General features: G+C 36.5%; 1 protein-coding gene across 10 annotated transcripts in view; it reads left to right on the top strand.

The window, feature by feature from the left end:
* LOC115221613 (dynein regulatory complex subunit 6-like) overlaps window positions 1-24,675 on the top strand; it is a 104,688-nt gene that overhangs the window by 72,172 nt on the left and 7,841 nt on the right. For 9 of the 10 annotated variants that reach the window (XM_036510786.1, XM_036510790.1, XM_036510793.1 and 6 more), the window contains 3 exons: window positions 5,482-5,564; window positions 20,406-20,486; window positions 20,583-20,675. In XM_036510786.1, the coding sequence (XP_036366679.1) occupies window positions 5,482-5,564; window positions 20,406-20,486; window positions 20,583-20,675 (257 nt within the window). The remainder of the gene's footprint in view (window positions 1-5,481; window positions 5,565-20,405; window positions 20,487-20,582; window positions 20,676-24,675) is intronic. The other variant, XM_029791811.2, reaches the window with a different exon arrangement.

Raw genomic sequence — 24,675 nt, 5'->3', positions numbered from 1 at the left:
TGTTAGGAAGGGCATCTAGCCATAGAAACCAAGCCAAAACAGATGACTGGAGCCTGGTGCAGCTCTGCAGCTTACCAGTCTCAGTCAAACCATCTAACCCATGCCAGCATGGAAAACAGATGTTAAACAATGATGTCAATGTATATCTTAAGGAACATACTACATCTATAGAACTCCAGATATCTGCAAGAATCTATTCAAATTTTCTTGAAATAGTAAGGTGCTCACATGGAGACAGTGAGAGAGTCTATAATTGAAGACGGTTTGGTTAAGTACCAACTAGGAGGGATTAGATATTCTATTTAGACAAGCTACATGGCAACAAGAAGCTGAAAGGAGTGCAAAGCCTTCCCTAGATAATCTAAAAGCCAAAAACTAATTTGAAAAACAGAATTCTTGAAGGACCATGGAGACTTATTTACTAAAATTACCTGGATGTAAACATAGGAAAAAATGAGTTCCATACTTACTGAATGTTACTAGTACCACTAATGATTGCCAATCTATCCAAGGTTAATAAGTTTAGTGAATAGCTTCAATATGTACACGAGGGTGTATCCAAAAGTAACCAGAAATGTTTTCTGTGGAACAAGCATGTTGTAGTTCAGGCTTCCACTGCTAGAAGCCATTTGATGCAACCCTCGGGCATCAGTTTGCCAACCGGCATTGTCGAGTGTAGTCCAACTGCCATGTGGTGCATTTTTGCCTTGCAGTGCTTCTCCTCTGTTCATCAATTTTTGCAATGGCTGAAATGAAGAAACAGCATGCTTCCATGAAAATCTGCTTTCTGCTGGGGAAAATGGCAGCCAAAACAGTTATCATGCTTCTAACAGCTTACAAGGATGCTGCCATGAGCAAAACACAAGTTTATGAGTGGTTTTCATGCATTAAGAATGGTCACTTGTTGCTTGAAGACCAACCTTGTTCAGGGTGTCCATTGACCTCCTGAATGAATGAAAACCTCATAAATAATTTATGAACTGATCGTGGAGGACCATCACCAAACAATTAATGAACTTGTTGATATGACTGGTGTGTCCTGGAGCTCCAGTCAACTAATTTTAAGTGAGGAATTGCAAATGAAAAGAGTTGCTGCAAAATCTGTGTCTTGATCAGATGATCAAAAACAGTCACAACTGAATGCATGTCATGAACTGAAAGAACAGTGGGAAATTGATCTGGACGTTTTTTTTTTAAGGTCATCACTGGTGAGGAAAGCTGGTGCTATGGGATTTGCAGATGTGGAAGAGGTGAAGAAAAAATGATAGAGGTGTTAAAAGGCATTACTTTGCAAGAGTTCCAACACTGCTTCAAATAGTGAAAAATGCTTCTGGACCGATACATTACTTCAAATGGAGAATACTTTGAAGGTGATAAAAATGTAAACATGTAAAACTAAGTGAATAAAATAATATTGCAAAATTCCGGTTTCTTTTGGGTACCCCCTGATATCCACAAAGGTAGCTGAATCCAGTATAGCAACCTAACAAAGCACTTGAATTAAACTTTTGCTCTTACTTATGAAAACTTGTTTCAGTTAATGAACTGTGGCCATGCAGGGGCCGCCACCTTGAAGGGTTTAGTTGAATAAATCAACCCCAGTACTTACAGGAACATAAACAAACCAACAACAGTAGTCAAGCAGCGGTGAGAGACAAGCACTAACATAAAAACACACAAACATAAATATATCCAAAGGTGGGCACTGTTAATTGAGAAGTTAACTTCATTAACCATTAATCCATTAACCAAAAAGTTAACTTCGATAATCATGAATCAGTCAATTCTTTAAAAATGTAACAGAAGTTATTTATAAACCATTAGACTGCATCCCATCTAACAGCTGTTTCTGCTTCCAGTTTTGTATGGTATTGCCATTGATATGCTAAAAATATGTTTAGCCAATTAGCTGGAAAATTAACTGTTTTTTGGACTAGTCAGCTCACTGATTAGGTGTACTGGATGGCAGAGCAGCAGTCCCTGATTTACGCCACTTACCCTAGTTATTACCTCCCCTTAACCATAAATATTTCCCTAATTTTCCTACAGAATAAATTTGTTTCATTGTATTTACTAATTTCACATTCCTATTAAAATCTTTTGGACCATTTTCAAACCCAACCACCTTACTTCCTAAATATCTGAATAGGTTCCTCTCTTAATATTTATTCCAAATATTATTACTATTTTTTAAATCTAGTATTTACTATCCTTAGTGTTTTAGGGCCCCTTACAACATACACCATTTTCCCATTCATTTATTTATTTATCATAACCTGTATAATGGTTTCAATAGCTTGCTTTTGTTTTTAAATTTCAACTGACCAATTACATCATATGTTGGACCTTGGCCTATCTCACTTCTGACAACAGGTGGAAGGGCTTAACCACCTACTTGTAAATAAATAAAAATTACACTTCACTGATTAGCACTTTATTATGATTAATACTATTAATTAGTACTACAAACATAAGTATTATAAATTATTATGATTAATCTAAAATTGTAATGTATTGTCACCCCTTCTCCGAATGAAACTTACTGGCGTATCCCACTATGGTTTTTTGGTTTTTTATCCATCCTATCCCCACCATACAAAGGATTAATCATTTACTTAATATCCCAAAGAGATATGCAAACAAAATGGTATGATTACAGCCATGTTCAACTTTTCCCTTTTTCTTCTCTATGCTCTTCTTCTTTATTTATTCTTCACTCTGATGAAGTTCCATGTTTCAGATCAGTTTTATTACCAAATATGATAAATATTTTTAGCATATCAATGGCAATATCATACACCATTGGAAGCAGAAACAGCTGTTAGATGGGATGCAGTCTATTTCTATTGAATTGATAAATAATCATTCAATTGTTGTTCATCGATACTTCTATTTTCTGTCTTCTTTAAATTTTGATTGTTGATAAACTCATGTTTATCCTTGTCTTTACCTATAATTTTATAAGCACAATATGCTTGCATATGTATGGCCATGGTTAAACATAGGTAATGTACTGGTAGTGTAATGGATACTTCTATCCCTCAGACAGTTATTTTAACCTCTAACTCAGCTAACCTATGTGTGTGTGTGTGCATGTGTATGCCTGCTCACAAATACATACATACATATAATGAGTTATGTATTTATATTACTTTTACTCTTGTTCTGGTTTTAGTCACTGACCTGTCATCATCTTATAGTGTCTTTAAGGATATAGTTGATCATATTGGCCAAAGTACAACTTTTAACATCTTGTTATTTTATTCCTGCCATTCAAAAAGTGTATCAGAATATTTACACACACCTACATTGTAATCTGGGGTTTGACTTTGATTTCATTTCCTCCAAGGGTGGCTAAAATAATCAACAGGTATGTACTGTGGTCAATTCAATCAATTATACTCTCTATCTGTTACCAGCCTTTGTAAATATATATATATATTATATATATATATATATATATATATATATATATATATATATTATATATATATATATATATATATATTATTAATATTAGGAAATAAATATCAAAACTCCTCAGAAAGATATACACGTGTGAAAAATGATTGTTGTATAAAAAATATATAAATAAATAAATATAAATATGTATAAAAATATATGTAAATATGTATAAGTATAAATATATAATGTATATGACAGTTTAAAAGTTTTGAATTAATTATTTAAAGTATCTTACGATCGTTTCACAGAAGAGTTGTCCCTATAATGAAATCCTATATTGATAAGCATTTATAGATAACGCTTCTGCTCTTCAGAGATATAAAATTTGAATTCTGTATAACATATCGAATGGTAGTTTTTTGTTTTTTTAATTTGAAGTAAAACTATAAAAAGGTGTTTGTTTGAAAGATAAATTAAAAATTACTGCTTTTGATTGATAATCTTTAAATCCATATATACTTCCTTGGTTATTCTTCTTCAATAATCCATAATATTCATATGTAAAATCCGTTATATTAACTTGTAATTCAAATATAGTTCATATATATGAATCCGTCCAACCCGTGCTAGCGCGGAAAACGGACGTTAAACGATGATGATGATGATGATGATGATGATGATGATAGTTAGTTCAGAAATGTGAAATTTGTATATATACTTTAGTATGAGAATCTTGAAATTCATATGTCTTCTTGGTAATTCCTCTGTAGCAATCCATAATACTTTTGTATAAAATTCATTATATTATCCAGTAATCCAAATATAGTTCATAATACAAAATCAAATTATATTTTTAATTATATGTGAAGTTATAAATTGGTCAAAATATTTCTTTTACATTTATATTTTTATAATTGGAAGATGCCAATTATAACTGTCCATTTATTATAGATCAATAATCTATAATAAATGGACAGTTATAATTGCATTAAATTAAAAAATCTAAAATTTTAATTGGCATCTTCCGATTATAAAAATAAAAATATAAAAGAAATATAACTTCACATATAATTTAAAATATAATTTGATTTTGTATTATGAACTATACAAAAGTATTATGGATTGCTACAGAGGAATTACCAAGAAGACATATATGAATTTCAAGATTCTCATACTAAAGTATATAAAAATTTCACATTTCTAAACTAACTATATGAACTATATTTGAATTACAAGTTAATATAACGGATTTTACATATGAATATTATGGATTATTGAAGAAGAATAACCAAGGAAGTATATATGGATTTAAAGACTATCAATCAAAAGCAGTAATTTTTAATTTTTAATTTATCTTTCAAACAAACACCTTTTTATAGTTGTACTTCAAATTAAAAAAAAAAAAAACTACCATTCGATATGTTATACAGAATTCAAATTTTATATCTCTGAAGAGCAGAAGTGTTATCTATAAAAGCTTATCAATATAGGATTTCATTATAGGGACAACTCTTCTGCGAAACAATCGTAAGATGCTTTAAATAATTAATTGAAAACTTTTAAACTGTCATATACTTTATATATTTATACTTATACATATTTACATATATTTTTATACATATTTATATTTATTTATATATTTTTAATACAACAATCATTTTTCACACGTGTATATCTTTCTGAGGAGTTTTGATACTGATTTCCTAATATTAATAATAATGCATTATTAATATATATATATATATATATATACATATAATCACTCGTATTAGATATATAAATACTTTAATACTATTAATACTTTGATACAATAGAGCACTCAATATAAATACAGTATATAATATTCTCATTGAATATATTTAACTAAAGATTTATGCCTTTGTAAATATAAAAATTATGTATGAGTGTGCATGTAGGTATGTCTGTACATACATACATGCATGTATGTAGACATGCACATCTGTGTAGGATAGGGAGAAAGAGAGAGAGAAAACATGTGTGTGTGTATGTCAGTTTGTGATTAAACAAGACAGAGTTACATATATTTGAATTTTCTTACAATTGTTTATTCTGCAGATCACTGACCTTACACTGCAGTATTTGTCTGGTGTGTGTCATTATCTAGTTCAGCTAGATCTCAATGGCTGCAGTTTAATTACGTAAGTTTTATCTTGTAAATATTCCTCTTTCCTATTTCAAAAGCACAATTAAATTATCAGGTCATCCCATAAGCTCTGTCCAATTTTATCTTTTTTTAAAATTGAATGAAATTTAATAGTATTTTAGAATGTCTACATTTAAACTAATTAAATATTATTTTATAGAATAATAGAATTAAAATTTCTTTGATTAAAACCCTTTCTAACATGGAAGTATCCAAAGAGCATTTGAGTCACATAATGCTTTATGAGTACAAAAAGGAAACTCTGCAGCCAAAGCAACTCAAAACATACACTCAGTTTATTCAATCTGTTTTAATATCTCAACCTAACAACATGTAATCCTTTTATGTCAAGTAGCCCTGATGAAATTTTACTCATATAATATTCTAAATGCAAATTTTATCTTATTATATTTATAAATAGAAACAATTGTAGGTATTTTTAATTAACTATATGTTAATGAATTAACTTATATCTATATACTCTCCATTTTCTTCTTATTTATTATATATCATCATCATCATCATTGTTTAATGTCTGCTTTTCATGCTGACATGGGTTGGACAGTTTGACTGAGGACTGGCAAGCCAGGAGGCTACACCATACCAGCACAATCATCTCTCTAGCACATCACATCTGATAGTTCATATGCCTAACTTTTCTCTCAGGGAGCTTACACACTGACATTACACATCCAGTGGAGCATACTAGCTTCATTTCTTGCAACCTTATGCATGTCCTCAGAAGTTACAGCCCATGTTTTTCTGCCGTGTAGCATGGTCGTTCACATACATGCGTCATACTGTCTATCTTTCACTCTGAGCGAGAGGTCTATTGTTACCAGTAAAGGTAGGAGCTCTCTGAACTTTACCCAGGCTATTCTTATTCTAGCAGCTAGGTAATAAAAGATATCAACTACTTCTAGTTTTTCTCCCTGGCATGTGATGGAAGCTGTTTTCTACACATTTTCAGTGTTTATTGCCCCTGTACATCTGCCACACACAAAAACTATCTTCCCAGTTAGCCTTCCTTTGATATTGCTGCACCTCTTTATGTGTCCATAGCTTGCACCAGGTACATCATATGGAGTTTCTACCTATGATTTTCTACAAATTGAGCAGGGCCATCTACCTGAAGGGATTTGTGATTTGTCTGCCTTCCTACTTATTAGGACTTTGGTTTTAGCTAGGTTGACTCTAATCCTTGCTTCCACACCTAAAACTTCTCTAGTTCTGATAGTGGATCAGCTATTAGAGCAAGGTCATCAGAATAGAGGAGCTCCCAGGGGCATCCTGTTTTGAATTCCTCTGTTAATGCCTGGAGGACTATGATGAATAAATGGGGGCTGAGGACTGATCCTTGGCGGACCCCTATCCCTACCTGGAATTCTTCACTGTACTCATTGTCAATCCTCACGTTACTGACAGCATCCCTGTACATGGCTTGTACAGCTCTCACTAACCCCTCGTATATCCTTAGTGTCCACATTGACCATCGGATAAGGGATAAGGCTTTCTCCATGTCAACAAAAGCCAAGTACAGATGTTTATCTTTGACTAGGTATTGCTCCTGCAGCTGCCTTATCAGAAATATAGCTTTAGATATCTAAACTAACTCTGCCCCTAATTAGTTGGGCTATGACCCTCTCCATGACTTTCATCACCTGATCCAACAATTTGATACCTCTGTAATTATTTGTATCTAATGCATCACCTTTACTTTTGTAGCAGTTGACTTTGGTGCTGCTAACACCAGTCATTGAGTATGACTCCCTCATGTATAACCTGATTGACTATATGGGTGACTAGACTATAGCCTATACCACCAGATATTTTAAGCATCTCTGGGTGATTCCTGATGGGTCAGGGGCTTTCCCTATCTTCATACTCTTACTTGCTTTATCTATCAAGGTACTGCCAATTCGAATAGCTGGTCCCTCTACTGGGTTGAGATTTGGAAGACTCTCTTTCTCCTATTCATTCTCTTCATTTATAAACCTTTCATAGTGGCGTCTCCAAGTCTCTATCTTTGCAGCATCATTAAATGCAAGTGAGCCATCATCCACTTGGACACATTTCACTCCTATGATATCATGATTCTCTCTCACACACTGTCTTGCAACACAAAACACTTCAAGTCTTTGATCTCCACAATGCAGAACATTGACAATTTCTTTCTTATCTGCTTCCCCTCTGTCTCCTAGCTTCCCTTCTGGCAGTCTGATACAATTCCCTGCTACCACTGTTCTTCCAGTCCTTCATGCCTTTTTCTTTTCCCTGATGGCCCTGTCAACTATATTGTTCCACAACCACGTTACCTTAGGTCAAGCGAGGACTTTGCACCAGCCACAGATATGGTCAGTAGCCCTCAACAGGTTGTCTCATAAGAACCTCCAGTTGTCCTCCACATTGTGTGATGCTATAGCCTCCTCTTTTTTGTCAAATGCTTCAAGTACAATGTCTCTAAATTTCTGTCCATTCACAGGATCCTTAAGCTGCCAGACCCTTCTTTTCCATGCTGGTCGTCTTCTGAGGAGCCAGTTAACCCTGAACCTGATGTCACTAACTACTAACCTATGCATTCTTCACCTGGGAAAGTTTTGGCATTTATAAGTAGCCATCTTTCTCCTTTCCTGGTGAGAATGTAGTCAATCTGACAAGTATGTCCACCAGACTTGTAGGTGAACATGTGACTGGCAGGTTTCCTGAAGTTAGTATTGCTCATTGAAGTCACCAACCACAAAGAGGAAGTCTCTGATATTCATCAATGAGGTAGTCTTCAAGAGTGTGTCATAAAATCAGTCTTTCTGTTCATCAGGTAGCCCTGGCTGAAAGACATAAGCTGAGATAATGATTGCTAATCCATGTTGCAGCACTGATCACAGACTCTGACTACCTCAATTACCCTATCAACCCATTTCTCTGCAAGAAGTATACCCATGCCCCTAACCACATCAGTGTTCCCTATCCAGAAAATCTTCCTCTCCACCTTGCTTCTTGGATGCAGCACAAATCTACATGCCACCGTTCAAGCATCTCAACAATCTCACCAGACCTACCTTTCAATGTGCCAACATTAAGTATGCCAACTCTGAGTGTGTGGACAGTGTAGACCCACAAGACCCTGGGATGGGGGACAGCAGCATCATGTATCTGAAAAGAAAGCTCACATTTGGCAGAACTCATAAACATACAACAGCCTTCAACCTGCATACACTATACCATCATTTTATGCGCTATGTAATCACTTCCATAGGAGATAAACATTAAGTAGGGATGGGGGAACATTTAAGCCATTGGAGGTGTTCAAGGAAAAGACATCCAAAAGAGGTCAGAGGATAAAGACTTCCAGTTTAGGTGGGAGTGGGATGGGTGGGTGCACCATGAAACAGCTACACTCTGGCTGCCAGTGTGAAAGAATAACAATAATAATAATAATGAAATAGAATTGGACATTTGCAGTCTTAACTAAAGTTATAACCAACAGTATTCGGTCAGCCAAACTGTGACAAAATTAAATAAAGGAATGAATAACTACAATAAAGGAGCATGAAAGAGAGGGAGAATTGGATTGAATGTAGGGATCTCAAGTTATCTCTAACATACAACATGGAAGACGAAGCTGTGGGTACATAGATAATAAAATAATAAAGTAATTATAATTTGCACTGTAAAAAGAGGTTTTTAGATGTGTGTTAGGTTGGAAACAAAATTGCTTATCTGAACATCTGTGACTTCTACTTCATGTGGCAAGATATTAAAATATGAGGTAGGTGAATCTGAATGAAGCTAATTTATATGGCGGGGGTGGGGGGCTAGAGGTAATTTCATCATGTTGGAAGAAGCATGTGGTTAACGGAACTGAGACCAAGGGGCGATAGAGAGAGAGGGAGAGAATCTAGAGTTAGGCTGATCCATGGGAAGAATATAGATTTTGTTTGGGGGTTGAAAATGTATGTAACTGATTCTTAAAACAAATTATAGCCTATTTTTAATTTGTTGCATTTTTTATTAAAAAACAATATTGTTTTCAGTAAGTTTATTCTTTTGTTTTTCAATGGTAAATGAAAAAGTTCAAAAGCAATTGAATGAACAAGAGAAAATTCAGTAAAACATACTCAAAAAACAAAAACAAAAAAAAAAAACCAATCAAATTCAAATATCCAGGAAAAATTCACAATAATAGAGAATAATGAAATTTCAAATGTTCAATGAACTTCATAACAACAATACATGATTGAGAGTTCTGAATATTTCAAAGCAATAAATTATACTACCAATTAGATATGATGAAAGAGTTCTATATTTAAGAGATGAGGAAATAGGTACATTATTTACATTTGATGGATATTTGTCCTCATCTTGTTTGTTGTTAACACAACGTTTTGGCTGATATACCGTCCTGCCTTTGTCAGGTGTCTTGGGGAAATTTCGAACCTGGGTTCTCATTCCTAAGGTATTTTTCGTCGTCGTCGTTATTATTACTTTTTTTTTCTTCTTTCAAATTTGCTTCCATTTCTTGCCGAGTGTCTTCCCGACTCCTAGGGCAAAGAAACTCATAGTATACATTGGTAGGCCATTAAACCAAACTCAGTAGTTCGTTCATTTTTTTTTTGAAGTTAAATTAAAATACATGAGCAGCAACAGTTCTCACATCGACAATACTCTTCTCAATACGTGTGATGTACCAGTTAAGACAATCTTTTGCACTTCTTGCAGGGATGGTAAGCCAGGGATCATTCTCATATAATTTTCGGTTCCCTTCTTGATCATTTCTAGTGCTCCTACGATCACTGGTATTGTAACCGCCTTGAGATGCCACATTTTCTCAATTTCAATGAGTAGGTCTTTATATTTTCTGAGCTTGTCAAACTCTTTCGCTGAGATATTATGATCACAGGGGATGCTCATGTCGATCAATAAGCAAACTTTATTGTTTTGGTCTTTCACAACAATATCTGGTTTATTGGCCTTGATGGTTCGGTCTGTATGTACTGGAAATGGTTACATTTTCTCCTTCAGTTACAGCCTCAGGGTGGTGATTATACCACTTGTCGGCAGTTTTGATATTGTAATGCCGACTTATTAGCCAGTGGAGATATTGGCCAACTCTGTCATGTCTTAATTTATACTCCACTGGTGCTAAGACTTTACATCCTGTTTCAATCATGTCGTTGCAGAATCGGCATTTTGGGTCTGCTCCATTTTTCATCACATTGGCCTGGTAGTTCCGGGTTAATAGGCTTTGATCTTGAGCAGCCAGGATGAAACCTTCGCTCTCTGCTTTTAGCCCTGAGCTCCGTAGCCACTGATGGGTTTGCTTCTGGTCAACATCAGCTTGTTTGCTGCGGGTCACATATTTGCCGTGCAGGGGTTTCTCCTCCCACCTATCAGCCAATTGCTCGTGCGCTTTCTTCATTGCCATCATTTTCACCTTCTTTGCAACAATAGTTGCCGTACTTCCCTTGGGTTGTTCAGTTTGGGTATCCTGCACGAGATTAATAGCAAATTTTTTGCTTTCCTTTATGATAGAATGAAGCTTCTTTCGTCTCTCGTGATTTTCCACGAGCTTTAGCATCCAGTCATTCGATATTTCGAGATATTTGGCCAGTCCAATTGTGGTTGTTTTGTAAGCTAGTTCAAATTGGATCAGGCCTCGACCTCCTTGGGCTCTGGGAAGGTAAAGGCGATCTACGTCTGCCTTTGGGTGGTGCATCCTATTACAACTCAGCAGCTTGCGTATTTTTCTATCTATATTCTTTACTTCACTCATATTCCAGTTCAACACATTGTAGCTATAAGTAACAACTGGAACTGCTAAGGAATTTATAGCTAACACCTTGTTACGTGCATTTAGTTCAGATTTCAGGACTGCACGAACTCTCCTATAACATTCCTTCCTATAACATTCCTGGAGTGGAGAGAGCGTGTCTCCTTGGAATATTCCTCTTCTAATGGGGATAGCTTTGGTTTTCACGAGTCCCTCATTATTATTATTATTATTATTATTATTATTATTATTATTATTATTATTATTATTATTATTATTATTATTCAGGTCACTGCTTGTGGGGTATATCAGCTGAAACATTACGTTAACAACAAACAAGATGAGGACAAATATTCATCAAATGTAAATAATGTAGATATGATAAAGTTTGAAAAAGTAATAAGAAATATATTTTTTACAGTTTCTTTTAAAGTACATGAAGGAAAATTTTTATTCTCTTTCATGTACTATAATAGAAATTGTAAACAATGTCTTGGTTTTGCTGGTGGGAACTTGAATGGTTTTAAGCTTAATTTGCTTTGTATATATAGGTTTTATGATATTGGCTCTTGTCCTAATTGGTTGTAAACTCAATGATATCACTTGTTTTTGGACACCTGTAACCTAGTGTTTTGGCTGGCTGGCTGGCTGGCTGCCTGAGTATGTCATTTATTTTTAGAACATTCTGCTGAGTTGACTTCCTCATGACCTCACCTATTTTGATTGCATGTTTTTGTCCAATAGTAATCTAGTGCTCTGGTTAGTTGATTTTTTTGTACACATCATCTTTTCCAAATGTCTTGGTCAGTTTTGCTTTTTTTTTTTTGTCTGACAGTCATCCAGTATTCCAGTTGGCTAATTCCCTTAAGATGTCATTTGTTTTTCTGATGTTTCAGTCAAATTATAGACATCATTTCTTTATTTCTTTTTTCCTTGAGTGGTCTGGTTTTGACCTAAAAATTCTAATTGGTCAATCCTAGAGTGACATCTACTAGTGTTAAAAAAGTGTAACGTACAGTGGTTTGAAGTTAGGTTTTTGAATTCCAGTTAGGCTTTTTAATCTGTTATCTCTACTTTTGATTTATTTTTGTTGTTTCTTGTCGTTGAATAAAATATGTTTTCTAATTCTATAGTATTGTTGTAGAGCATTTAATTTTAGTTTATCATCATCATCATCATCATCATCGTTTAACGTCCGTTCTCCATGCTAGCATGGGTTGGACGGTTCGACCGGGGATCTGGGAAGCCAGAAGGTTGCACCAGGCTCCAGTCTTATCTGGCAGTGTTTCTACAGCTGGATGCCCTTCCTAACGCCAACCACTCCGTGAGTGTAGTAGGTGCTTTTTACGTGCCACCTGCACAGGTGCCAGGCGAGGCTGGCAACGGCCACGGTCGGATTGGTGTATTTTATGTGCCACCGGCACGGAAGCCAGACGAGGCGGTGCTGGCATCGGCCACGAGTCGGATGGTGCTTTTTACGTACCACCAGACCAGGGATCCTGGCTGGTTCAATTCGATTTCGATTTCGCTTGCCCCAACATGTCTTCGCAAGCATTTCTTAATAAACACATTTTCCTTAATTTAATTAGAATTGGGTTGAAGTGTTCCTGATGCATTCAATATAGAGGGAAAATTTTGTATTTGGAATGTTTGTTTACAGGACACAGATTCAGATGTTTACTCAGGGGTATTTTCCTGGTCATGGGGTCTCAACTCTCTTGCTTGCGTACTGTCATTCTGTCTTTCAGAGTTAAACTAGCTTGTCATCACCTCACAGTTATTAACATAAATTAAATTGTATTCAGAGTAAAATAAAGGATTTTCAAAGAGACATTATCAAGGAATTTCAGTCACTTTCCCAACTTCAGGAGAGTGAGTACATTCCCTAATACTGAAATAAAAGACCACATCTGGAAGAAAACAAATATGAATTACAAAGTTTCCTTGATAATTTCCTAACCAGGCTTGATGACTTTTTGAAGATGAAGCCTTGTTTCCTCTCTTGTAAATCCATTCAGTTTTCAGACCTCTAGTTATGGAATCATCTGCTGTGGAAATGCAACTAATGGAGTTGCAGGAGGACCTGGATCAAAAAAGGATCCATAAATTCCAGTCTATAATCAAGCTTGGAAAACAAGTTCCAGAAATAAAACATCCTAAACTGAAAAAAACTAGTGTGTGACTCATCTCAATTGTCAGCATAACATACTGCTGTGAATCACTGTACTCTGTAATGAAGTTTGTGAAACTGAGGCATCATACACAAGTGACAGAGCTAATTCATACAGTCTTCATAATATATCAGCCTGATTTTCAGTGTCATTGTCAAGACATTTACTACCAGTAAATAGCTTCTTTAATAGCCTGATATGTGTTGTATTGTCTGTTTATCTTAAAAATATTATAAGACTAACTTCGTAAGGTATGATCTAATTTAAATATCTCTAATTTTATTAGTTTCCTCTTTTTACATATTTTTCTCCATGTTTTGATCAGATGATATCTGATCAAAACATTAAGATAAATAAATATCATTCAAAATATATTTTTGTTCCTTTTCACTTTTAATTTTATGCTATTGAAATGTAATTTCATACATTTTTCTTAAATATTTCTGTAGTTCATTACTGCATTAAATAAACTAGAACTTGGTGTTTAAAATGAAACTAATACAATTTATCAGTTTAAAAAAAACTGCATCCATAATGAATATTATTGTATACATACAAAATGTGTATGTAACAAAACATTCTTTTATTTTACTGGTTTCAGTCATTAGACCGTAGACATGCTAGGACACCACCTTTAAGGTATTAAGCCAACCATGTCAACCCCAGTACTTATTTTCTCGAGTCTAATACTATGTTATCTATCTAAGTTGTAGAACATAAACGCAGACACAGATACAAACATAAATGCAGAGTAAATGTTGTTCATGTCTTGCAGCTCTCAAATTTCTGAATTTTATTGAATATGCCACTTAGGTTAAGCAAGTTTGGCCACCCCTGCTATAGTCTATGCCAATGAGCTGGTGTAGCGAATCAATTCAATTATTTTCCAAGCTTCTGAAGAAAAGCAGCTGAAGTTGGCTAGTATTTATCCATAGTAATTTTATGTGTAGTACTAACAATGAATGTGTTTGCTAATTGTCTGTATGCTCATTAAACACATACTAGGTAGATGCTTGTGTGTATATTAAATGTATGTGAATTGATGTTTGTGTGTGTGTGTGTGTGTTTGTATGTTCCTGTGTGAGCAGAAAGGTGGTGAAAAAGACAATCCTAAAGAAAATAAAGTCCTTTTTCTGTTTTTATTCTGGTATGTTTTGATGTCAGAGAAAGCACTTACTGACTTAATCTCATTCTTGTTACTGGAGCAGACAGAGGCATCAGTGGAAGAAAGTGCAGATATTTTCCTTTTGAACGGCACTTTGTAACATAATTTCTACGTAACTAAAAAGTTTTAAACTTCGTATACTGGTAGAATGTGTTTATAAAACATCATTTTCTCTTGGCTTTATTGAGAAAATTCTATAGGTTGTAACATATTTCGTCTAAAATTTCTTGCATTTCGGCAATTTTAACCACTCAATTACCTCCATTGACGTAAATAACATTCTGTGCATAATGAATATGTCCCTCCTTTAAGAAACAGATTGGGTTTATTTACATTTGTGAAGAAAAAAAAGATACCCTTCCCCAACCCCTAACCCTAACTCTAACCCTAAATCTAAAATAGATTGAAATGCAATAGATCGATACTAGGGCCATAATTATGGGTGACATTTTCATTTGACACCGCTAGAAAAAAATCCCATTTTCCGTAGCGGTGTCGTATGAAATTGTCACCCATAATTATAACCCTAGTATCGATCTATTACATTTCAATCTATTTTAGATTTAGGGTTAGAGTTAGGGTTAGGGTTAGGGGTTGGGGAAGGGTATCTTTTTTCTTCACAAATGTAAATAAACCCAACCTGTTTCTTAAAGGAGGGACATATTCATTATGCACAGAATGTTATTTACGTCAATGGATGTAATTGATTGGTTAAAATTGCCGAAATGCAAGTAATTTCAGACGAAATATCTTACAAACTATAGAATTTTCTCAATAAAGCCAAGAGAAAATGATGTTTTATAAACACATTCTACTAGTACACGAAGTTTAAAACTTTTTAGTTACCTAGAAATTATGTTACAAAGTGCCGTTCAAAAGGAAAAGATCCGAAAGTGCTTATATTGTGGGATCTGTTTGTTCAGGTGGTGGGGTTGATGATGTTGACTCAAGGTGAGCCAATATAAATTGGTCAATGCTGACTGAGTTTTTATGTTAAGATGAACAGCCATGAGAACAAGACAAAGAACTTATTGGTTACGCAAATGGGTATTGTTGATGTCGCAGGTAGTGTTGTAAGTATTTGAAGTGCTGAGAAACAGTATAAGGTGATTGTGGGTGCAACACCCTAGCCACTAGGCACGTGGCCTAGTAGTTAATGCAAATAAAGAAAGCTAGCTCATTATGGTTACATCAACAATGCAACATTACACATAAAATTTCTTCAAACATAGAGGGGTTGGACAAAATAATGGAAACACCTTAAAATTTCAAACAAATTTATTTTAATATGGGGTAGGAGTGCCTTTGGCAGTAATTACAGCTTGAATTCTATGAGGTATGGACTCGTACAAAGTTTGAATTGTTTCCAAAGGAATTTTTGTCCATTCTTCAGCTAAAACAGTCTCCAGTTCTTATAGTGATAATGGTGGAGGAGATTGACTCCCAACTTGTTTTTCTAAAATGCACCATAAATGTTCAATAATATTGAACATTTATATGGCCAGATAAGATGTTCAACTTCACTAGAATATTCTTCATGCCATTCAGTAACAACTTTAGCCTTGTGAATTGGTGCATTATCATCCTGAAAGATTGCGTTTCCCCCCGGAAACAGTTCCGCAACCATAGGATGAATTTGATAAGATAAAATGCTTAAACAGTCTTGACTATTGATTCTGCTATGAAAGGAAACCATTGAACCAGCAGATTTCCAAGATATAACCGTCCCAGATCATCACAGATCCTCCTCCATGTTTAACAGTTGGAAGAAGGCAGTCTGGGTCAAATGCTTCTTTTGGCTGTCTCCACACATATACTCAGCTGGTGGTTAGAAATAAGGTAAAGGATGACTCATCTGAGAAAATAACATTCTTTCACTGTTCTAGGGACCAATTCTGTTGGTTTTTATTCCACTCTAAATGCTTTGCAACATTAGTTTTTGAAAGTAGTGGTTTTCTGATTGCAGCCCTCCCATGAAATCCAGCTTTGTGCAGCTCCCGGCAAACAGTTTTTGTGGAAACTGGGTTCTTGAGGTGGTCATTAAGCTCTGCAGTAATTTTGGGAGCTGTAGAGGTTTCTAAGGGACAACCTGCTGAGAGCCACTGACCAGATCTGTGGATGCTGCAAAGTCCCCTCTCAACCCAAAATAATGTGGTGGTGGAACAATGTTGTAGACAGGGCTATTAGAGAAAAGAGACAGACTTAGAAGGACTGGAAAAATGATGGTAGCAGGGAATTGTATCAGACTGCCAAAAGGGAAGCTAGGAGACAGGTCTATTTAGCCAGAGGGGAAGCAGATAAGAAAAAATTTGCCAATGTTCTGCGCCGTGAGGACCAAAGACTTGAGGAATTTCATGTTGCAAGACAGTGTGTGAGAGAGAATCATGATGTGGTAGGAGAGAAATGTGTTTGCATGGATGATGGTTCACTTGCGCTAAATGAGGATGCAAAGAGAGAGGTTTGGAGACGCCACTATGAAAGGTTGCTAAATAAAGAAATGAATGGGATAAAGAGAGTCTGCCGAATGTCAACCCAACAGGGGGACCAGCTATCCGAGTTGACAGTTCCTTGGTAGTTAAGGCAATTAGAAGCATAAAGACAGGGAAAGTCCCAGGCCCATCAGGAATCACTGCAGAGATGCTCAAAATATCTGGTAGTGTCGGCTATAGCCTAGTTACCCGTATAGTTATTCAAGCGATACACGAAGGAGTCATGCCCAATGACTGGTGTAGCAGCATAATAGTCAACTGCTACAAAGGTAAAGGTGACGCCCTAGATACAAATAATTATGTGTGTATATACATTGTTATCAAGTTGTCGGATCAGGTAATGAAGGTTATGGAGAGGGTCATAGCCCAACTAATTAGAGAGAGAGTTAGTTTAGATGAGATGCAGTTTGGGTTCGTGCCAGGCAAGAGTACCACTGATGCTATATTCCTGGTAAGGAAGCTGCAGGGGAAATACCTAGCCAAAGATAAGCCCCTGTACCACGCTTTCGTTGACATGGAGAAAGCCTTTGACAGAGTCCCCCGGTCCCTTATCTGGTGGTCAATGAGGAAACTAGGGATAGATGAATGGTTAGTGAGAGCTGGGCGAGCCATGTACAGGGACGCTGCTAGTAAGGTGAGGGTTGGCAACGAGTATAGTGAAGAATTCCGGGTAGAGGTAGGGGTCCACCAAGGTTCAGTCCTAAGCCCCCTCCTATTTATCATAGTCCTCCAGGCAATAATGGAGGAATTCAAGACGGGATGCCCCTGGGAGCTCCTCTATGCTGATGACCTTACTCTAATTGCTGAGTCACTATCAGAACTGGAGGAGAAGTTTCAGGTGTGGAAACAAGGATTAGAATCGAAGGGCCTTAGAGTCAACCTAGCTAAAACCAAAGTCCTAATAAGTAGGAAGGTAGACAAATCACAAACGTCTTCAGGTAGATGGCCCTGCTCGATCTGTAGAAAAGGTGTAGGTAGAAACTCTATAAGGCGCACCAAGTGTAAGCTATGAACACATAAGAGGTGCAGCAATGTCAAAGGAAGGCTAACTAGGAAGATAGTTTTTGTATGTGGCAGATGCTCAGGAGCAATAAACACTGAAAATGCTCTGAGACCATCTTCCGCCACATTCCAGAGAGAAAAACTAGAAATAGTTGATAGCTTCCGTTACCTAGGTGACCAAGTCAGTAGCGGGGGCAGGTGTGCTGAAAGTGTAACTGCTAGAGTAAGAATAGCTTGGGCAAAGTTCAGAGAGCTCTTACCTCTGCTAGTGACAAAAGGCCTCTCGCTCAGAGTAAAAGGCGGACTGTATGACGCATGTGTATGAACAACCATACTACATGGCAGTGAAACATGGGCCGTGACTGCTGAGGATATGCGTAAGCTCACAAGAAATGAAGCCAGTATGCTCCGATGGATGTGTAATGTCAGTGTTCATACTCGACAGAGTGTAAGAGAAAAGTTAGACCAAAGAAGCATCAGTTGTGGTGTGCAAGAGAGATGTTTGCGCTGGTATGGTCATGTGGCGAGAATTGATGAAGATAATTGTGTGAAAAAGTGCCACACCCTAGTGGTTGAGGGAACCTGTGGAAGAGGTAGACCCAGGAAAACCTGGGACGAGGTGGTGAAGCATGACCTTCAAACTTTAGGTCTCACTGAGGAAATGACTAGAGACCGAGACCTTTGGAAGTATGCTGTGCATGAGAAGACCCGGCAGGACAAGTGAGACCATAACCTGTGGCCTCTACCTGGGATGTAGCCAGTCCACTTATGCATACCTTTCCTTCTTGGGACACAAAACTTTATTTGTGAAGACCTGTTGAGGCAAGTGAAAATCAAAATCAAAATCGAAATCAATCAACATCAATGGAAATTGCAGCTGTGATACAAGTGCCGGTGGTATGTAAGAAAACCATCCAAATGTTGCCGTTGCCAGCACTGGCCTCGTGCCGGTGACACGTAAAAAGCACCATCCGATCATGGTCGTTGCCAGCCTTGCCTGGCCCCCGTGCCAGTGGCATGTAAAAAGCACCATATGATCGTGGCTGTTTGCCAGCCTCGTCTGGCACCTGTGCCGGTGGCACGTAAAAAGCACCATCTGATCATGGCCGTTTGCCAGCCTCATCTGGCACCTGTGTTGGTGGCACGTAAAAGCACCCACTACACTCACAGAGTGGTTGGCGTTAGGAAGGGCATCCAGCCGTAGAAACATTGCCAGATGAGACTGGGCCTGGTGCAGCCTTCTGGCTTCCCAGACCTTAGTTGAACCGTCCAACCCATGCTAGCATGGAAAACGGACGCTAAACGATGATGATGATGATGATGATGTACTTTTGTGATCTTTTCTAACCATTCACGTATGAATCCGATGGTTCCTATTTGAAAGTTTTGGTTTTCTTCCGGAGTTTTGTTTTGATGAAGAAGTTTTTCCGTCTTTCTCAAAGGCTGCCATTACTTTCGAGACAGTACTTCTTGATGCACCAAACATTTCGGCTGTTTTTGTTACGCTAGCACCTGCCATACAAGTGCCAACAACTTCACCTCTTTGAAAGTCTGATAAATCTGTCATTTTAATGCATTTTAATTACCTTTTTTCTGATCATATCTGAAAAAAAACAGCAATTTTAGCAAAACATATTAAGCAACACTAATAATAAATCAAAAAACATAAAAAGTAACAAGCTTTTGATAGTTTTATAGATATTTCAAAATTATGATGCTATGATGCTAGGTGTTTCCATTATTTTGTCCAACCCCTGTACATATTAATACAAACCTCACTGAAATTAATTAGTACATGAAAAAGTTTGTGAAATAGCTGTGGTCCTATAGAAGTCACATTGTTAAATAAATGTATATTCACCTCTGAACCCCCTCAACTTTATGTATATATATTTATATATAGCGCAGGGGCAGGAGAAAAAAGGCAAATGGACAGGAAAAGAGATAACTAAATATCTTATGACTAGATATAGAGTCTGTTTACTATGAGAAAAAAACCTTGCAAATTATGTTAATTCTAGCATACTACTGGTGCTTACTTTAAACTAGAATTTATTCTGGTACGTTTTGATGTCAGAAATGGTAAGTATTAAAACATATAAATAATAACCTATTTGTTCTATTGGATAGAGTAATATTGTGTTGGAGGCTCCTAAAAGAATTTATATGATAAAGATTTATGTAAATCTTAATTTGATTTGTCTTTATACATTATCATTCTCCTATATTTTTGTCTTTCCAGAGATAAAGGAATGAAATATGTGCAGAAAGGCTGCAATTGGTTGCGCATCCTGAACATTCTCTATTGTAAAAGTATTTCAAAGTGTGTATAACATTTTTATGTTTATTTCATTGAGTGGCATGACAGTTTGGATTGTCGAACACACAAACTTATAGAATGCATGTTTTTCCCTCAAAGAAATGTCCCAGAAGCAGCCTGTATCATAAACTCCAGATCAGGGCTTGGGTTACTGGCAAGTGATGGTTCAAGAAAGGAATTAACAAATTCGAGATATATTCTATAATCTCATTGTATGTGTGTGGGTGTGTGCATGTGTGAGCACACGTGTGTATATGTATCACCAATAGTCCATAAGTAAAAATAGAGCACACTCTAAAAGAGAAATAGTGATGTAATATTATTATATTGTCAAATAACATACTACTGGTTATAGCATTACTGATTTCAACTGTGTACATGTGTGTAGTTCTAAAATCCAAAAATGGGGATGACCTTGTTGCCAAAATGAAATATTTTGCTTTTTGAGTTCAAGAAAGGATTTGGATAAGATGAATTTTATATTCTCTTCTCAGCCAAGCAAAGCTTGGAATGTCTATTTTCACTCAGATATGCCCAAGGTTGTTCCAGCACTCTCCAGTTGATTTTTGTAGTGTTTTTTCCTCCTTTCATCACTATATATAGCTACCATTTCATTGCATCTCTCTTGGGTTCTAAAAGAGGATCTGTGATTATTTCACCTGGCCCTAATGCGGCCCTCCATTGCCAACATACTTCTGTGTGTGTATGTGTTCCTCTGTTGTTGGACATCACCACTTCTGCTTCATATACCATGACCACTGCAATGCTTTGACCATTCACTGGGCATTCATTGTTAGCCAACCTGCCTCTGCACAGGGCCTTGGAGCTTACTCTAATATTTTTTTATACTAGCTGAATGAGACCCTTAAATTATGTCTATTGAATAATTTCCTGTACCTATAGCCCTGTGTAAAATACTTATCCACTAATCAATAGAAGGCCCTTCCTATGCTGAATGAGAAAGGTGGAAGAAACAAGAGGATGCTACAGTGGTACTTTCTCTTGTGAGTGTCAGGATTAGGCACATAATACAGTCCTTAAACTTACTGGCTGCCAGCTAGAGCCTTGTTGTAATATGGAACTGTTGTACCAGAAATACATTGATTTGAGAATAGGTTTGAAGTCCCCCTACTGAAACCCTTTACAAGGTTTTTAAACATAATAGACATATAACAGGAATCTGTGTTAATGTACGATAGCCTTTCCGTAGGTTTTACCATAGTATGAACCAGTGGCCTATTCAAGAGTGAGTCTCTATAGTACCTTTAAGTCCTAGGAAGTTAAAAGTGTGGATCAGGTCTTTTGTAAAGCTGCCCAGAGTGTGCCTGTTCATATCTTTAGAGATGGCTCAAGTGTTATCTCTTTATAGGCCAAAGTAGATTCATAGGAATTTCTCACCTTGGGTCTCTAGTATAGATAGGCCCATGAAGTCACAGATATCCATGCTGATAAATGCTCCTAGCAACATATTGAAGTAACATTCTGGGTCTGTTTTGTTTGACCAAAGTGGAACCATTATCTCACAGCATGTTTTTTCTGGTGTGTATTGTTACCTTTATATCCCTTAGTAAAATTAAGTTCCCCATCTAATGACCCTTTTGATATAGATGATATAGTCCACATTATTGAACTGGGTGAATTTTGCTCTGCCTCTACTCTGGCTTGCCTTAAACCATGAAATTACTTCACTGGTATTACATCATAAGGAAAGATAGGATCCCTTTTTTATGTCATTATTTAACTTCCTCAATACATTGTAACTCACCAGTCCAGTCTCTAATTTTACTGGTTTAATCAGGCAGCACTTGGGATTACGGCAAAATTTTGGCTTGTTATCCTTAATAGTAATAAAGTCATTCCTCATACTTTGTCTGTTTGGCTTTGTTGTTAATGTTACCGTTTGTATGAAGCAAAGTCTGCCTATAGTTTGCATGACACTGTTCCCTAAGAGCCTGTCATATGTGCCAGTAATTACTCTATATAAGTTTTTAGTTTTATCTGAATTTTTAAATTGTGAAGTGCTGCAATTTGCATGAAGCCACTGGAATCATTCTCACTGCTTGACATTATAAATATATAGAAACAATGTAAGCAGTATTATTTGATATTCAATTAAATAGCTATTAAGATTATTCCAGATATTAGTCCCCGTGTTTCAAGTACTTGCCCCAATCATTGGTGGAGAAGAGAGAATTCATAAACACACATATTTATAATAGTTTGAGTTAGTGTTCTTATAAATTACCTCTACACTGGTTATTGTGATATTGCTAACATTGTTAATATTGATTAACTTGTTCATATGAATATTGAAATGTACAGCAGACAGGATAAGAGGAATGCTTTACAACTACAAGGATCACAAGCATGGAAAGCAGATGTTAAATGATGATGATGAGGTGGAAGAGGCAGATATGTATGTATATGTTTGGATATATATATTGTGTGTGTTGTGTGTGTGTATGTATGTGTATGATCATCAATATTTGATGCTTGGCTTTCCATGCTGGCATGGGTTGGACAGTTTGAAGGATCTGACAAGTTGAAGAACTACACCATGCGCCAGTATCTACTTTGGCATGGTTTCCTAATGCCAACAACCTTACTAAGATGTACTGGGTGCTTTTTATGTCGCCAGCACTAGTGAAGATTACCTTATAACTTGCAAGGCTAAGGGCCTAATGTGGACACTATAACTGAGAGAGAATAGAAAAGTGGGCATGATTCTAGGCAGAGTGATGAGGAAAAGTCAGGAAGATGAGAGAGATAGACTTATAATTGTGATAGGGTGAGAAGGGAAAGAATATCATGTGTTAGAGTATGCACTAATTAGGAGAGGGATTCTGGCAAGGAAAAAGGAGGGGATTATTATCAAGGGTTATTGAGAAGAGGAGGACAAACTGGAAAAGGGCAAGTAGAGACAGAATGTGTAAAGGAAAGGAAAGGAAAGGAAAGGGAAGGAAGGAAGAAAGAAAGGAAGGGAGCAATATACCGGGGTGGAGAGGATAGTGAAGTGTGAGGTTATGGGTATTGTAGACAAAAGAGAGATGGGGTAAATATGAGAACAGGTATTAAGGAAACAGAGAAGCTGTAGAGAGAAAGTAGTGAGAAAAAAATGAAGCAGGAGGGCAAGGGAGGAGTGGGTGAGTGCACTCAGAACAATGAATAAAGAGAGACTGGAGGGTATTATAAAAGTAGAGAGAAGGGGAAGAGCAGAGTGTGGATGCTGCAAAAGCATCTTAGATGGGGAGGTAGTGAAGAGAGTTTGGTGTGAGAGAGAAAGGAATAAGGGGAAACTATGGGTGGACCCAGTGAGTACAATAAGAGAAAGAAAGGCAAAAGGGCATCCAAGAGGTATAAGGGTGAGGTAGTGAGATATGAGGAAGTATTGGATAACAGTAGAGTTAACTCAAGAGAATGTGTGCTGGTTGCTAGTACAATAGAACAAATAAGATGGGTTGGAGGCTATGAGGGATGAAAAAATGAGAATTGTGGGCGAGTGAGCAAGAGGATATATATATGTATATTCTTTTATTCTTTTACTTGTTTCAGTCATTTGACTGCGGCTATGCTGGAGCACCGCTAAGTAACAGGGACGTAAACACACCAGCATCAATATATATATATATATATATATATATATATATATATATATATATATATATATATGTAGGTCCCGGGTTGATTCGGGGTTAACCACAGTAAATAAGGTACTCAATTAAAGAAGCTCCTTCTATATAATAAATTAATATATATATATATATATATTGATAGAAATGGTAAGACAACAAAAGAATGAAAGAGACCTCAATATTATGTAAATAGAGGGATTTATCTGTAAATGTAATATGTGACAATTATTCGGAAGCCATAATAAAACTCCAAGTTTCGGATGTTGGGGTGGAAATCCATGCTACCATCTTTTCACCGATTGCCGGATAACTGAAGAGATGGCAGCGTGGATTTCCGTCCCGACATCTTAAACTCGGAGTTTTATTATGGCTGCCAAATAATTGTCATATATTACATTTACAGATATATATATATATACACACACATACATATATACGACGGGCTTCTTTCAGTTTCCATCTACCAAATCCACTCACAAGGCTTTGGTCGGCCCAAAGCTATAGTAGAAGACACTTGCCCAAGGTGCCACGCAGTGTGACTGAACCCAGAACCATATGGT

Source organism: Octopus sinensis, linkage group LG18 (assembly GCF_006345805.1).
Source record: "Octopus sinensis linkage group LG18, ASM634580v1, whole genome shotgun sequence".
NCBI lineage: Eukaryota > Metazoa > Mollusca > Cephalopoda > Octopoda > Octopodidae > Octopus > Octopus sinensis.
This window is presented reverse-complemented; position numbering and strand designations above follow the sequence as displayed.